Genomic DNA, 16,119 nt, shown 5'->3' with positions numbered 1-16,119 from the left:
CTTATAGTTAATCCCTTTCCTGGTTACATCAGCCAGAGTCAGTTTCTGTTGTTTGCATCCCAGGTATCCTGGTTGATACATAATGGAGGATACTTATGTTATTAAAAATCCAAACTAGCTAGAGACATTTTTGTCTTTTAAGACAGGATGACATAATTCATGTCAGCAGGAAAATAAATGTTTGTATGTCTCTTTCCCCTGCTAAATGTGTTGGAAGACGGTCTGGAGAGTAGCAGGGGGTAGGCTGTCCTTAGGGTGCATGTGCACGGGTATGGATATGGAACCTCTGTGTTGTCAGACTGTTTCCTTCTTGTATTTCCTTAAGCAGGATCAGCAAACTTTTCTGTAAAGGGCCAAATAGTGAATACTTTTGGTTTTGCTGGCCATACAGTGACTGTTGCAGCTAGTCAACTCTGCTGCTACAATATAGAAGCAGAAATAGTATGTAAATAAGCAGACGAGGCTGGTTTCCAATAAAACATTATTTTCAAAAACAAATGGTGGGTCAAATTTGTCTGTAGGCCATCGTTTGCTAATCTCTGTCCTAAAGCACTTAAAGCACTTTGTATTCCTTTGTGATAATTTGAATTATTGTTCAACCAATATTTACTCCTTCCCCTCTTCCACTGCGGACAAAGTACAATTCCCTAAATGAATGATGTTAGGCTTGGCCAAGTGACTCGCTTTGGTCAATGAAACATCAGCAGATGTAATAAGAGCCTTAAATATGTTGTCACAGTTTCGCTTGGATCTTGCATTCTGGTGATCCACTATGAGAAGAACATGCCCTGCGTAGCCACTACCTCTTCAGCCCCAGGACAAACAACTCAGAGCTAGGATCCAAGCCCAGCCAACCTCAGTCCAAAGCAGAGCCACCCAGCTGAGCCCAGCCCAGATGAACTGACCCACAGTTGATCCACCTGCAGATGTGTGAGCATGAGAATAAATGCTTGTTATTTTAAGTTACTGAATATTGGGATGGATTGTTAGCAACATTGTAACAGTAGCTAAAATACCATCTTAATGCATTCATCACAGACTGACTGTTTTATGGTTCCTTGTGTCACACATGTCATTTTTCCCTTACTGCATTAGAAATTCCTTGAAGCCATTCATTAGATCTAACTCTTCTTTAAAAATTCTGCAGCATCCAGCACATTGCCTTACAAATAATGCTTCCTAAGTATTAAGATGGTGTGTAAGATACTGTTACAATGTCACTAACAAACCACAATATAATATTAAATGGTGAATGTAGCATTCATTCATTCATTCATTCATTCATATAAATGTGGAAGAATTTTCTGCCTCTAGTGAAGAATGACATTTTCTACTCTCTTCAGAATGATGAGAAAAATATCTGACATGACAGTGAGAGTGGACATGTAGGTCTCAACAAGACATAGTTTCACTTGACCAGAAGAGGAAAAGGAAGCTGAATGAGCCCATGGTTCTGCTTCTCTATCTGTAAAGTGACTATAATGATAGAACCTACCTTTTGAGTTTTCATGAGGATTAAATGAGATAATTCATGCAAAGTAGTTAGCATTGGGCCTGATCCATGGTGAGTAGTCAAAATATTTTCATTATTATTATTTTTAGAAAAATTATGTGAATTTCTTGAAATCCAGCCCTAGGATTAATAATGGCAGTTGGGCTAAAACAAAAAAAAAGTCTTTTACAATGATTCTCTCTCTGTCTTCCTTTGTTTCTCCCTCCTTTTCTCTCTTTGTCTTCCTTCCCACATTTACACTCACACAGAGAACTTTTATGTGCTATTTAGTGCAGTAAGGAAATTGCAGGACAATATCTCTACCATCAAGGAACTAACAGTCTAATCAGACAGATACAAATACATATATTCAATGCCGTCTGTAAAAATATGTCATTTATGGACTGAATAAGTAGCATATGCTATAAGAAAGTGTTTTGAAACATCTTCAAATATTAAACACTAGGAGAAGGACAATGGAAGTCCCAATGCATTTCAAAGAATCACTTTCATAATGATAACTCTCTCCAAGACAACTTAAAAATCAAGAGTAAAACTATTAATACATTTGAAAAATAAATTGACTTGGAAACTTAAAAGTTCTAGGTAATTCATGGGTTAATAGGCAATGAAAATTTTAAGGAATTTAAAACTGAAGGACAACGAAAATAATAAATATCCAAACTATCTGGATGCAACTTAAGCAATATGCTGAAGAAAAAAGAAGGCTTAAATGAATTTGGTATTTAACTCAAAGAGTTGTAAAAAATAATATCAGGGTAAACTCAAAGAAATTAGAAAGAAGAAAATAGTAAAAGGAAGGGCTGGAAATAAATTAAATTGAAAACAAAACAGAAAAAAGAGGGAAATGGTTAAAAAAAAAAAGTGGACTCTGAAAACTCCAGTAAAATGAACAAATCTATAGCAAGACTAATCAAGAAGGAAAAAGTGCAAATAAACACTACGGGAAAGCAAAAGGAGGCACATCCAGATATAAAAGGGATCACAATTGCCACAAGAAAACACTATTATCAGTTGTAGGCCCATATATTTTGAAATGTATACTGTAACAGACACAGTTAGTTGCTGCAACTGTGCTATGCTATGCTATGCTATGCTATAGTGTGCTATGCTATGCTATACTGTACTATGCTATACTATGCTGTGCTATGCTATACTGTGCTATGCTAAAATACGATATGTTATGATAACACAACCCTAACATCTCAGGTAGCTTACAGATCACAAATGTTTCTTTCTCATTCATGTTGCAGTTTCAGTGTGGGTGTGGGTGAGGTCCTCTACCCCACGCCATGCAGTGACTCAGGGGTGCAGGCTGATGGAGGAGCCAACACCTCCACATGTGCTTCTAGGGTCATTGCAGCTGGAGAATCTAGAATCTAGCTTACTGCAGAATCTGTTTTTGGGGTGGGGGTATAGAGTCTTACTCTATAGCCCAGGCTAGACTGCAGTGGCATGATCTTGGCTCATTGCAACCTCCACCTCCTGGGTTCAAGCGATTCTCCTGCCTCAGCCTCCCAAGTAGCTGGGACTATGGGCATGCGCCACCATGCCTGGCTAATTTTTGTATTTTTAGTAGAAATGGGGTTTTACCATGTTGGCCAGGCTGGTTTTGAACTCCTGTCTTCAAGTGGTCTGCCAGCCTTGGCCTCCCAGACTGCTTGGATTACAGGCATGAGCCACGGCCTCTGGCCTGCAGAATCTTTATTACTCTTGTAATCAAGTACTTCTTGTCTACCACCCTTGAAGATGCTTTGTTGTGAGGAGTGAAGTTGGCTGACAGCCACCAGCTGTTGGCACCTTTGGAATCTGCTGGTGTGTTGAAGCTGAGCTCTGGGTAGCTCACAGCTTGGTGGAATTACTAGGGCCTGGTCATGTCTGCCCAACATGGGACTCCCCTCCAGGCAATCTGCCTTTGAGATTCCCACTGGCCTTGGCCAAGACTTTCTCAGAGCTGCACCACAGTCTAAGCTTCTTTCTGCTCACTCCTAATTTACCTGTCTTTGTATTTCCCCCTGAAGGGTGTCAGATATGCAATGCAGTCTGAAGGCTTTCCCTGCCTACTCCTGATCCCCTCCCACCCCACGCTCCCTGTATCTTTCAGGCATCACCCCCAATAAACCTCTTGCATTCCTACCTCCTAACTCCCAGCAGTCCAGAATCTCAAAGTCATATTTCACCTTTAATCACATTTCATTGGCCAAAACTAGTCACATGTCCATGCCCATCTTCAAAGGGTTAGGGCAGTCTAACTCAAAGGAGAACCAGATATTGGGGCACATTTGTAATTTTTATCACCACTGAAAAACCCTAAATAATCGGAAGAGAGGTTCTCTAAAAGAAAAATAGTATTTGAGAGTAAGCATTGCAATAGAATATGGTGGGTGTATTTGGGGAAGTAAAGAAAGATAATGGCTTTTAAAGAATAAACAAGGAGGATTACATAATTGTTTCGAGATAATTATCCTTGGCTACAAGGATCAATAACAAGGGTTATGCCAGTCAGGTCCAACAGGCAGTTGCTGGGCAGATGTCCTTGCAGAAAATTTTTTTTTTTGTATAAGGGTGCAGTACCCTTTGTGCAAGATTGTGAGTTTTGGCCGGGTGTGGTGGCTCATGCCTGTAATCCCAGCACTTTGGGAGGCTAAGGCGGGCAGATTGCCTGAGGTCAGGAGTTGGAGACCAGCCTGAACAACATGGTGAAACCCTGTCTCTACTAAAAATACAAAAATTAGCTGGGCGTGGTGGCATACGCCTGTGATCCCAGCTACTCGGGAGGCTGAGGCAGGAGAATCTCTTGAACTCGGGAGGCAGAGGTTGCAGTGAGCTGAGATTGTGCCATTGCACTCCAGCCTGGGTGAGAAGAGTGAAACTCCATCTCGAAAAAAAAAAAAAAAAGATTGTGAGTCTTGCATCCTTTTCTGGTTGTTTTTGTAATCAGCCATATGTACGTGGGAACATTTCCTTCATGGCCTTCCCAGCCTCTGTTTGTCAGGGTTTTAATAAAGTGACTCTACTTTGATTCTGACAACTTTTGATATACAACTAATGATTAAACAGTTACTCATTACCCTCCTTTTCTTGCCAGCAGAGCCCCAATTTTTTCAGGTGTCTATCCTACACTTCCATCATGACTCAGGGGTAAACTGTAACTTACTAGAGCCAATTATAACCAATTTCCAGTAATTGGATCAAGAAAAGGCCAATGAAATCTTGGCTAATGCAATGGGAGAGGAAGTGTTCTGGGTGCCACCCGGATTTAAAAGTGACACAGGCTGGCACGATGGCCGACGCCTGTAATCCCAGCACTTTGAGAGGCCAAGGCAAGCAGATCACCTGAGGTCAGGACTTCAAGACCACCCTGGCCAACATGGTGAAACCCCATCACTACTAAAAATCTAAAAATACAAAATTAGCTGGGCGTGGTGGTGCACACTTGTAATCCCAGCTACTGGAGAGGCTGAGGCAAGAGAATCACTTGAAACCGGGAGGCAGAGGTTGCAGTGAGCTGAGATCCTGCCACCACACTCCAGCCTGCCTGGGTAACAAGAGCGAAACTCCGTTTCAAAAAAAAAAAAAAAAAAAGTGACACAGTGTGGAGAAGAGCCTCTTTTCTCTTTTCTGTTGGTGGGTATGGTTATGTATGAACTTGCTACTGCGTGCTGAGGCAGCCATCCTGCAGCATGTCAACAGGGAAAAAGAGAAAAGCAAGAAGAAAATCTAGGCTGACAAACTTTTTGTGGGGAGCCCTTCGTGGGAAGAAAAATCATGAAAACTCAGACTTACTCAGGTTTATATTCTCCTACCTCTTGCTTTCTTTTTCTTGTCAGATGAATTTCACTCATACACCTCTTCTCTCTCCTTCATGCCAGATCAGTTCTGGTTGGAAGAATGATAATGACAGCTAAGTGATGTGATCTAACTGACACAGGAAAAGAAGCTAAAATTGACCACTCAGGAAATGAGGCATGTATTAATGATTTTCTTTTGACTCATTGTTTTTTAAAAACATCCACATGCAATTAACTGTTGTCTATAAAATAAAATAAAATTCCTAAAAAGGAAAAAGGGGGCATAGACTTGCTATTTCATTCTACATTAGGAAGAGGACTAACATTTATTGGGTACTTACTATATGCCTGACATTTTACTAGGAACTTTTCATACTCTGTCTCACCAAATGACCTTGCTTGCCCTTTGAATAAAATTTTAACTCCTTTCCAAGGTGTATGTTCTGAGCCCCCTCTCTGAAATCCGCACCCTCCCCATCTCTACTCTACAGATGGGCCTTTGAATTCTGGCCTTTTTTTTTTCTCTCCTGTTTATGAAACACACCCAGCATGTTCCTGCCCCAGGGCTCCTGTTCTTTTCATTCTCTTTGCCTGGAATCCTCTTTCCTTGGATCTTCCCATGTCTGATTTATATATTTTTTTTTTTTTTGAGACAAGACTCTCGCTCTGTCACCCAGGCTGGAGTGCAGTGGCATGACCTCGGCTCACTGCAAGCTCCGCCTGCCAGGTTCATTCCATTCTCCTGCCTCAGCCTCCCGAGTAGCTGGGACTACAGGCACCCGCCACCATGCCTGGATAATTTTTTGTATTTTTAGTAGAGATGGGGTTTCACCGTGTCAGCCAGGATGGTCTCGATCTCCTGACCTTGTGATCCATCCTCCTCAGCCTCCCAAAGTGCTGGGATTACAGGTGTGAGCCACCACACCCGGCCAATGTCTGATTTCTTTACATCAACCACAACTCACAAAACTCTCCTTTCTTCAGAGGGCCTTCTGTGACCATCCTATTAGGTTAGTGCAAAAGTAATCACAGTTTTTGCCATTAAAAGTAATAGCAGGGTGTGAGTGACGCAGAAGATGGGTGATTTCTGCATTTCCAACTGAGGTACCGGGTTCATCTCACTGGGGAGTGCAGGACAGTGGGCGCAGGACAGTGGATGCAGTGCACCATGTGTAAGCCGAACCAGGGCAAGGCATCGCCTCACCCGGGAAGCGGAAGGGGTCTTTGACCCCTAGTCAAAGAAAGGGGTGACAGACAGCACCTGGAAAATCGGGTCACTCCCACCCTAATACTGCGCTTTTCCAATGGACTTCACAAACGACACACCAGGAGATTATATCCTGCACCTGGCTCAGAGGGTCCTATGCCCATAGAGCCTTGCTCATTGCTAGCACAGCAGTCTGAGAACAAACTGCAAGGCAGCAGCGAGGCTGGGGGAGGGGCGCCCACCATTGCTCAGGCTTGAGTAGGTAAACAAAGCGGCTGGGAAGCTCAAATTGGGTGGAGCCCACCACAGCTCAAGGAAGCCTGCCTGTCTCTGTAGGCTCCACCTCTGGGGGCAGAGCACAGACAAACAAAAGACAGCAATAACCTCTGCAGACTTAAATGTCCCTGTCTGACAGCTTTGAAGAGAGTAGTGGTTCTCCCAGCACGCAGCTTGAGATCTGAGAATGGGCAGACTGCCTCCTCAAGTTGGTCCCTGACCCCCAAGTAGCCTAACTGGGAGGCACCCCCCAGTAGGGGCAGACTGACACCTCACACGGCCGGGTACTCCTCTGAGACAAAATTCCAGAGGAACAATCAGGCAGCAGCATTTGCGGTTCACCAATATCCGCTGTTCTGCAGCCACCGCTGCTGATACCCAGCCAAACAGGGTCTGGAGTGGACCTCCAGTAAACTCCAACAGACCTGCAGCTGAGGTTTCTGACTGTTAGAAGGAAAACTAACAAACAGAAAGGACATCCACACCACAAACCCATCTGTACATCACCATCATCAAAGACCAAAGGTAGATAAAACCACAAAGATGGGGAAAAAACAGAGCAGAAAAACCGGAAACTCTAAAAATCAGAGTGCCTCTCCTCCTCCAAAGGAACACAGCTCCTCACCAGCAATGGAACAAAGCTGGACGGAGAATGACTTTGACGAGTTGAGAGAGGAAGGTTTCAGAAGATCAAACTACTATGAGCTAAAGGAGGAAGTTCAAACCAATGGCGAGGAAGTTCAAACCAATGTCAAAGAAGTTAAAAACTTTGAAAAAAAAATTAGATGAATGGATAACTAGAATAATCAATGCAGAGAAGTCCTTAAAGGACCTGATGGAGCTGAAAACCACGGCATGAGTACTATGTGATGAATACACAAGCTTCAGTAACTGATGCAATCAACTGGAAGAAAGGGTATCAGCGATAGAAGACTAAATGAATGAAATGAAGCATGAAGAGAAGTTTAGAGAAAAAAGAATAAAAAGAAATGAACAAAGCCTCCAAGAAATATGGGACTATGTGAAAAGACCAAATCTACATCTAATTGGTGTACCTGAAAGTGATGGGGAGAATGGAACCAAGTTGGAAAACACTCTGCAGGATATTATCTGGGAGAACTTCCCCAATCTAGAAAGTCAGGCCAACATTCAAATTCAGGAAATACAGAGAACACAACAAAGATACTCCTTGAGAAGAGCAACTCCTAGACACATAATTATCAGATTCACCAAGGTTGAAATGAAGGAAAAAATGTTAAGGGCAGCCAGAGAGAAAGGTCGGGTTACCCACAAAGGGAAGCCCATTAGACTAACAGCTGATCTCTCGGCAGAAACTCTACAAGCCAGAAGAGAGTGGGGGCCAGTATTCAACATGCTTAAAGAAAAGAATTTTCAACCCAGAATTTCCTATCCAGCCAAACTAAGCTTCATAAGTGAAGGAGAAATAAAATACTTTACAGACAAGCAAATGCTGAGAGAGTTTGTCACCACCAGGCCTGCCCTAAAAGAGCTCCTGAAGGAAGTACTAAACATGGAAAGGAACAACCGGTACCAGTCACTGCAAAAACATGCCAAATTGTAAAGACCATCAAGGCTAGGAAGGAACTGCATCAACTAAGGAGCAAAATAATCAGCTAACACCATGATGACAGCATCAAATTCACACATAACAATACCAACCTTAAATGTAAATGGGCTAAATGCGCCAATTAAAAGGCACAGACTGGCAAACTGGATAAAGAGTCAAGACCCATCAGTGTGCTGTATTCAGGAAACCCATCTCATGTGCAGAGACACACATAGGCTCAAAATAAAGAGATGGAGGAAGATCTACCAAGCAAATGGAAAACAAAAAAAGGCAAGGGTTGCAATCCTAGTCTTAGATAAAACAGACTTTAAACCAACAAAGATCAAAAGAGACAAAGAAGGCCATTACTTAATGGTAAAGGGATCAATTCAACAAGAAGAACTAACTATCCTAAATATATATGCACCCAATACAGTAGCACCCAGATTCATAAAGCAAGTCCTTAGTGACCTACGAAGAGACTTAGACTCCCACACAATAATAATGGGAGACTTTAACGCCCCACTGTCAACATTAGACAGATCAACAAGACAAAGTTAACAAGGATACCCAGGAATTAAACTCAGCTCTGCACCAAGTGGACCTAATAGACATCTACAGAGCTCTCCACCCCAAATCAAAAGAATATACATTCTTTTCAGCACACCACACCACACCTATTCCAAAATTGACCACATAGTTGGAAGTAAAGCTCTCCTCAGCAAATGTAAAAGAACAGAAATTATAACAAACTGCCTCTCAGACCACAGTGCAATCAAACTAGAACTCAGAATTAAGAAACTCACTCAAAACTGCTCAACTACATGGAAACTGAACAATCTGCTCCTGAATGACTACTGGGTACATAATGAAATGAAGGCAGAAATAAAGATCTTCTTTGAAACCAACGAGAACAAAGACACAACATACTAGAATCTCTGGAACACATTCAAAGCAGTGTGTAGAGGGAAATTGATAGCACTAAATGCCCACAAGAGAAAGCAGGAAAGATCTAAAATTGACACCCTAACATCACAATTAAAAGAACTAGAGAAGCAAGAGCAAACACATTCAAAAGCTAGCAGAAGGCAAGAAATAACTAAGATCAGAGCAGAACTGAAGGAGATAGAGACACAAAAAACCCTTCAAAAAATCAATGAATCCAGGAGCTGTTTTTTTGAAAAGATCAACAAAACTGATAGACCACTAGCAAGACTAATAAAGAAGAAAAGAGAGAAGAATCAAATTGATGCAATAAAAAATGACAAAGGGGATATCACCACTGATCCCACAGAAATACAAACTACCATCAGAGAATACTATAAACACCTCTACGCAAACAAACTAGAAAATCTAGAAGAAATGGATAAATTCCTCGACACATACACTCTCCCAAGACTAAACCAGGAAGAATTTGAATCTCTGAATAGACCAATAACAGACTCTGAAATTGAGGCAATAATTAATAGCTTACCAACCAAAAAAAGTCCAGGACCAGATGGATTCACAGCCGAATTCTACCAGAGGTACAAGGAGGAACTGGTACCATTCCTTCTGAAACTATTCCCATCAATAGAAAAAGAGGGAATCCTCCCTAACTCATTTTATGAGGCCAGCATCATCCTGATACCAAAGCCTGGCAGAGACACAAAAAAAGAGAATTTTAGACCAATATCCTTGATGGAAAAATCCTCAATAAAATACTGGCAAACCAAATCCAGCAACACATCAAAAAGCTTATCCACCGTGATCAAGTGGGCTTCATCCCTGGGATGCAAAGCTGGTTCAACATATGAAAATCAATAAATGTAATCCAGCATATAAACAGAACCAAAGACAAAAACCACATGATTATCTCAATAGATGCAGAAAAAGCCTTTGACAAAATTCAACAACGCTTCATACTAAAAACTCTCAATAAATTAGGTATTGATGGGACGTATCTCAAAATAATAAGAGCTATCTATGACAAACCCACAGCCAATATCATACTGAATGGGCAAAAACTGGAAGCATTCCCTTTGAAAACGGGCACAAGACAGGGATGCCCTCTCTCATCACTCCTATTCAACATAGTGTTGGAAGTTCTGGCCAGGGCAATCAGGCAGGAGAAGGAAATAAAGGGCATTCAATTAGGAAAAGAGGAAGTCAAATTGTCTCTGTTTGCAGATGACATGATTGTATATCTAGAAAACCCCATTGTCTCAGCCCAAAATCTCCTTAAGCTGATTAGCAACTTCAGCAGTCTCAGGATACAAAATCAATGTGCAAAAATCACAAGCATTCTTATACACCAATAACAGACAAACAGAGAGCCAAATCATGAGTGAACTCCCATTCACAATTGCTCCAAAGAGAATAAAATACCTAGGAATCCAACTTACAAGGGATGTGAAGGACCTTTTCAAGGAGAACTACAAACCACTGCTCAATGAAATAAAAGAAGATACAAACAAATGGAAGAACATTCCATGCTCATGGGTAGGAAGAATCAATATCATGAAAATGGCCATACTGCCCAAGGTAATTTATAGATTCAATGCCATCCCCATCAAGCTACCAATGACTTTCTTCACAGAATTGGAAAAAACTACTTTAAAGTTCATATGGAACCAAAAAAGAGCCTGCATTGCCAAGTCAATCCTAAGCCAAAAGAACAAAGCTGGAGGCATCATGCTAGCTGACTTCAAACTACACTACAAGGCTACAGTAACCAAAACAGCATGGTACTGGTACCAAAATAGAGATATAGACCAATGGAACAGAACAGAGCCCTCAGAAATAATGCCACATATCTAAAACTGTCTGATCTTTGACAAACCTGACAAAAACAAGCAATGGGGAAAGGATTCCCCATTTATTAAATGGTGCTGGGAAAACTGGCTAGCCATATGTAGAAAGCTGAAACTGGATCCCTTCCTTACACCTTATACAAAAATTAATTCAAGATGGATTAAAGACTTATATGTTAGACCTAAAGCCATAAAAACCCTACATGAAAACCTAGGCAATACCATTCAGGACATAGGCATGGGCAAGGACTTCATGACTAAAACACCAACAGCAATGGCAACAAAAGCCAAAATTGACAAATGGGACCTAATTAAACTAAAGAGCTTCTGCACAGCAAAAGAAACCACCATTAGAGTGAACAGGCAACCTACAGAATGGGAGAAAATTTTTGCAACCTACTCATCTGACAAAGGGCTAATATCCAGAATCTACAATGAACTCAAACAAATTTACAAGAAAAAAACAAACAACCCCATCAAGAAGTGGGCGAAGGATATGAACAGACACTTCTCAAAAGAAGACATTTATGCAGCCAAAAAACACATGAAAAAATGCTCATCATCACTGGCCATCAGAGAAATGCAAATCAAAACCACAATGAGATACCATCTCACACCAGTTAGAATGGCAATCATTAAAAAGTCAGGAAACAACAGGTGCTGGAGAGGATGTGGAGAAATAGGAACACTTTTACGCTGTTGGTGTAACAGTAAACTAGTTCAATCATTGTGGAAGTCAGTGTGGCGATTCCTCAGGGATCTAGAACTAGAAATACCATTTGGCCCAGCCATCCCATTACTGGGTATATACCCAAAGGATTATAAGTCATGCTGCTATAAAGACTCATGCACACGTATGTTTATTGTGGCACTATTCACAATAGCAAAGACTTGGAACCAACCCAAATGTCCAACAATGATAGACTGGATTAAGAAAATGTGGCACATATACACCATGGAATACTATGCAGCCATAAAAAAAGGATGAGTTCATGTCCTTTGTAGGGACATGGATGAAGCTGGAAATCATCATTCTCAACAAACTATCACAAGGACAAAAAACCAAACACTGCATGTTTGCACTCATAGGTGGGAATTGAACAATGAGAACACATGGACACAGGAAAGGGAACATTACACACCAGGGACTGTTGTGGGGTTGGGGGAGTGGGGAGGGATAGCATTAGGAGATATACCTAATGCTAAATGACAAGTTAATGGGTGCAGCACACCAACATGGCACATGTATACATATGTAACAAACCTGCACGTTGTGCATATGTACCCTAAAACTTAAAGTATAATAATAATAATAAAGTAATAGCAAAAACTGCGGTTACTTTTGCACCAACCTTATATCTAGAATAGCACCTCTCCCTCTACCCCTACTCTCCTATTCCAGTGACTTATTTTTTCCAATTGCACTTGTATCTAATATTATCTGATTGTGTTTGTTTTGATGTATCGCCTCCCGCTTTATTTTTCCTCTCTCTCTTGTTCACTGCTGTCCCTCAAACATTTAGAAGAGTGGCTGGCACTTTAAAAACAGATTGGGGGTACAAGTGCATTTTTGGTACACAGATATATTGGGTGGTGGTGAAGTCTGGGCTTTTAGTGTAACCATCACCCAAATAGTGTACATTGTACCCAATAGGTAATTTATCATGGCTGGAGCTCTTAAGGTGATACTCAATGGTGCTTGTTGAAATAATTGATAGATCACATAATCTATAACATTACAAGGCAGAATGCACACTGCAAGGAACCATGAGGTATCTCAGTGAGTGTTAGAAAAGAACTTATAGGATTTAGGTTCATAATAGGTGATTTTGGTTGGGATTTAAGGAAGCAGGACTTTTTTTTTTCTACATTAGATATTGTCAGGAAGCAGGCACAATTCTATGATTAGAGATTCTTAATGAACCTCATCTCTAGGCAGGAAGACTAGAACCGGGCTAAAACCATAACTGGTAAAGCGGCAGCAGACAATCATATCAGGCAGGATGGGGAGATGTTTGGTGTTTTGGGGGTTTGCACAATGACCTTGTTTTTGTCAGCACTTAGACAAGATTACTGAGTGGCCTTGTTTTTTGTCTCATTTCATAATTCATAGAGTGGCCTTGTGCGATATTGGTGTTCTCTACAACTGTGTTCAACAGGAGAATGCAAAGGCCCAGCTGTTGAGTGTCACAGCTTCTAGGCCAGTTTCTAGGTGTCAAGGTCCATTTTCTGTCTCTTACAAGTGTCCTAAGGCTGGAGTCTAGTGTCAGCACAGAAATAAGTAGAAGTATATCTTTTGGCTACTTTATAGTTCCCTTTTCCCCAATTCTGGCTTTGTATTAGGATGGACACTGAACCAAGACAGCACAGGCTGGTAGAGAAGCAGTACTTCTAGAAGTCAACTCAAAAATACCTTTATTTATCCAAGAATTAATTATCCTCTCAGCACATGGCTACCACAGCTAATTTTCAAATGGAGAACGCTGTATATTTTGCATCCTGAATGATAGAACGCACCATTGCCTCAAAGGTCATGTTCAAAAACCTGCCAAGTCCTTGATTCTGGTTCAAATTTTTATGTAAACACAACAGTATGGTTTTAGGAAAGTCTGTTCTTTTTTTTTTTTTTGAGACAGAGTCTCGCTCTGTCGCCCAGGCTGGAGTGCAGTGGTGCTATCTCCACCCACTGCAACCTCCACCTCTCAGGTTCAAGCAATTCTCCTGCCTCAGCCTCTTGAGTAGCTGGAATTACAGGTGTATGCCACCACACCAAACTAATCTTTGTATTTTTAGTAGAGACAGGGTTTCACCATGTTAGGCTGGTCTCAAACTCCTGACCTCGTTATCCGCCCACGTCAGCCTCCCAAAGTGCTGGGTTTACAGGTGTAAGCCACCGTGCCCGGCCTTAGGCAAGTCTTTTAACCAGCATCCCAGCATCCTCTGGGACTCTATGGCACCTGTATTCCTCTGTTAACATCCCTTTTATATTGTAATTAATTTATTATAATCTATCTGCCTGGTTAGACTGTCTCCCACATGTTTGTATCCCCGGAACTTAACCAAGGACTTGGCACAGGCTAGGCTCCCTACAAATATTAAGTGAATTTAAAATGGAGCTTTAATTCCTGGCTTGAAGTCACCTCACAAAACATTTAGTGAGTCTGTGTTACGAGCCAGGAGGACGCTATGAAAAAACAGATAGTCTTTCCCTTTAAGGAATTTGTATTCATTTCTATTAGAGTTAATAATAATAATGATAACAGCTGATATTTACTAAAGATAGGGAACTTTGTTAGGTACTTTATATGTACCTGAGTTATTGTCATTTTATAGGTGAAACAATGGATGTACCCAATGGGTTAAGTTACTTTCCTGAGGTCACACTGCTATCACGGGACAGAACGAAGACTGTTACCCAGACAGTCTGACTCCAATAACGCTGGCCCAACTATCAGGTTGAAACGTGCAGCACCGTGCCACAGTTCTCTCATTTATCAGAGAGGAGGTCCTGAATCCAAGTTATCGAAATCGTTGCAGACATTTGTTTTAAAGAGGAATAGGTCAATATGACCAATCTGGGGAAGAACTTACGTCTTTTGCCAGGCAGTGCGTATGGGGAACAGAGCTGCATTGGCCTTCTGTTAAAGCAGCTGGGGATTTCGGTTTTGGCTTCAGACTTGCACAACATTCAGTCAATAGCATTTATTGGGCGTCCACTGTGCAGAAAACAGGTGCCCCCTGCTACTTCCTCTCCTCCCCACATCCTGGGGCAGGGTGGGGAAGTGAGGAAAGAAAAGCAAAGACAAGGCAAGGAGGATGCTGAAGGTGGGCAGGTGGACACTCCCACCCCGCGGCGCCGGCCACGCCCCTTCCCGCGCCCTTGCCCCGGAGCCCACTTTAAACTCCCGCCCCTCGTAACGACGACCAATGGCCGACCCCGAAGCGCGCAGGAGGCTGGGGATTGGCCAGTGCCGCGGTTGCCGGGGCGATGGGTGGGTCCAGCGGGTCCCCGGGCGGGGCGGGGCCGGGGCGAGGGGTGCCGGGTGGTTTCCGCCCGGCAGCCCGCAGCCCGCCGCGACCCGGGCCGCGTCTCCCGGCGGTGGGAGGGGGCGGCGTCCACTCGGTTCCCGGCCCGTCGCGGACCCGTCAGCTTCCCGCTCGGGGCGCGCCGCCCTTCGTCTGGGTCTCCGCCGCCAGGACCCGCGGCCGCGAGCTTCGAAGCGCGGCTTCCCCGGCCGGCTGCGCGATGGGCTGCGGGAACTCCACCGCCACCAGCGCGGGCGCGGGCCGAGGTGAGTCCGGCGGGAGGCGGGGGCAGGCGGGGGCGGGCAGGAGAGGCGGCGGGAAGGAAGGGTGTAGGGATCTTGGGTGGGGGTCGCGCAGCCCCCTCTCCCTGTCTCCATTTTCGGAACAGGAGCAGACCGCCCGTTTCTGGAAAGACCGAAAGCGGGGCAAGTCCCCCGCGCGGGGGCGGTCGCGCCTGGAGCAGACAAGCCTGCGGGGCATCTCTGCCGAGGGAGCGCGGGGAGGACTGTCGCGGGCTCCCCTGCAGCTGGCGGGGCTCAGCGCTCTCTTGGGGGAGAGGATTCCCGGACGTGGTCCCCGGCCGCTCCCCCACCTCCCACACTTGCTCCTCGAGGCCTCTCCCCCGTCTCCTCGGAACCCAGGCGCTGCACCTGGAAAAGTGCAGCAGAGCAAGACAGGACTTTTGGGGCAGTGGTGGTGGGGCAGGAAGCGGGGAAGGGTGGGAGTGGGGTTGGGGAGAACTAGAAGCAGAGCTGCAAAAACGCATCCGTGTCTGCCTTGATGCCGAAGACCGGCTGGGCTGCTCTTAGGATTTCTCTGAGAAGCTGCAGCAGTAAGGATGTTTTACATATGTGAGACAGAGCTTTATTATTAACAGTCTGTTAAGATACTTTTCATTAAACACACACACACACACACACACACACACACACACACACACACACACA

At 43.4% G+C, this 16,119-nt stretch overlaps 1 protein-coding gene and 1 long non-coding RNA gene across 3 annotated transcripts in view; one reads left to right on the top strand and one right to left on the bottom strand.

The window, feature by feature from the left end:
* The window catches only part of LOC116478008 (uncharacterized), a 71,104-nt gene extending 56,137 nt beyond the window's left edge, over positions 1–14,967 (bottom strand). Inside the window, exons 1-2 of the long non-coding RNA XR_009209193.1 lie at positions 14,738–14,967; positions 5,320–5,392 (exon numbers count right to left, since the gene is read on the bottom strand). This is a non-coding gene — a long non-coding RNA (uncharacterized LOC116478008). The remainder of the gene's footprint in view (positions 1–5,319; positions 5,393–14,737) is intronic.
* A 222-nt stretch (positions 14,968–15,189) lies between these two features.
* CUNH12orf75 (chromosome unknown C12orf75 homolog) overlaps positions 15,190–16,119 on the top strand; it is a 40,160-nt gene continuing 39,230 nt past the window's right edge. For both annotated transcript variants that reach the window (XM_032168824.2, XM_032168823.2), the window contains exon 1: positions 15,190–15,438. In XM_032168824.2, coding sequence (XP_032024715.1) covers positions 15,393–15,438 — 46 coding nt within the window. In that variant the 5' untranslated portion in view covers positions 15,190–15,392. The remainder of the gene's footprint in view (positions 15,439–16,119) is intronic.

Source organism: Hylobates moloch, unplaced genomic scaffold (assembly GCF_009828535.3).
Source record: "Hylobates moloch isolate HMO894 unplaced genomic scaffold, HMol_V3 SCAFFOLD_12, whole genome shotgun sequence".
Classification (NCBI taxonomy): domain Eukaryota; kingdom Metazoa; phylum Chordata; class Mammalia; order Primates; family Hylobatidae; genus Hylobates; species Hylobates moloch.
This window is presented reverse-complemented; position numbering and strand designations above follow the sequence as displayed.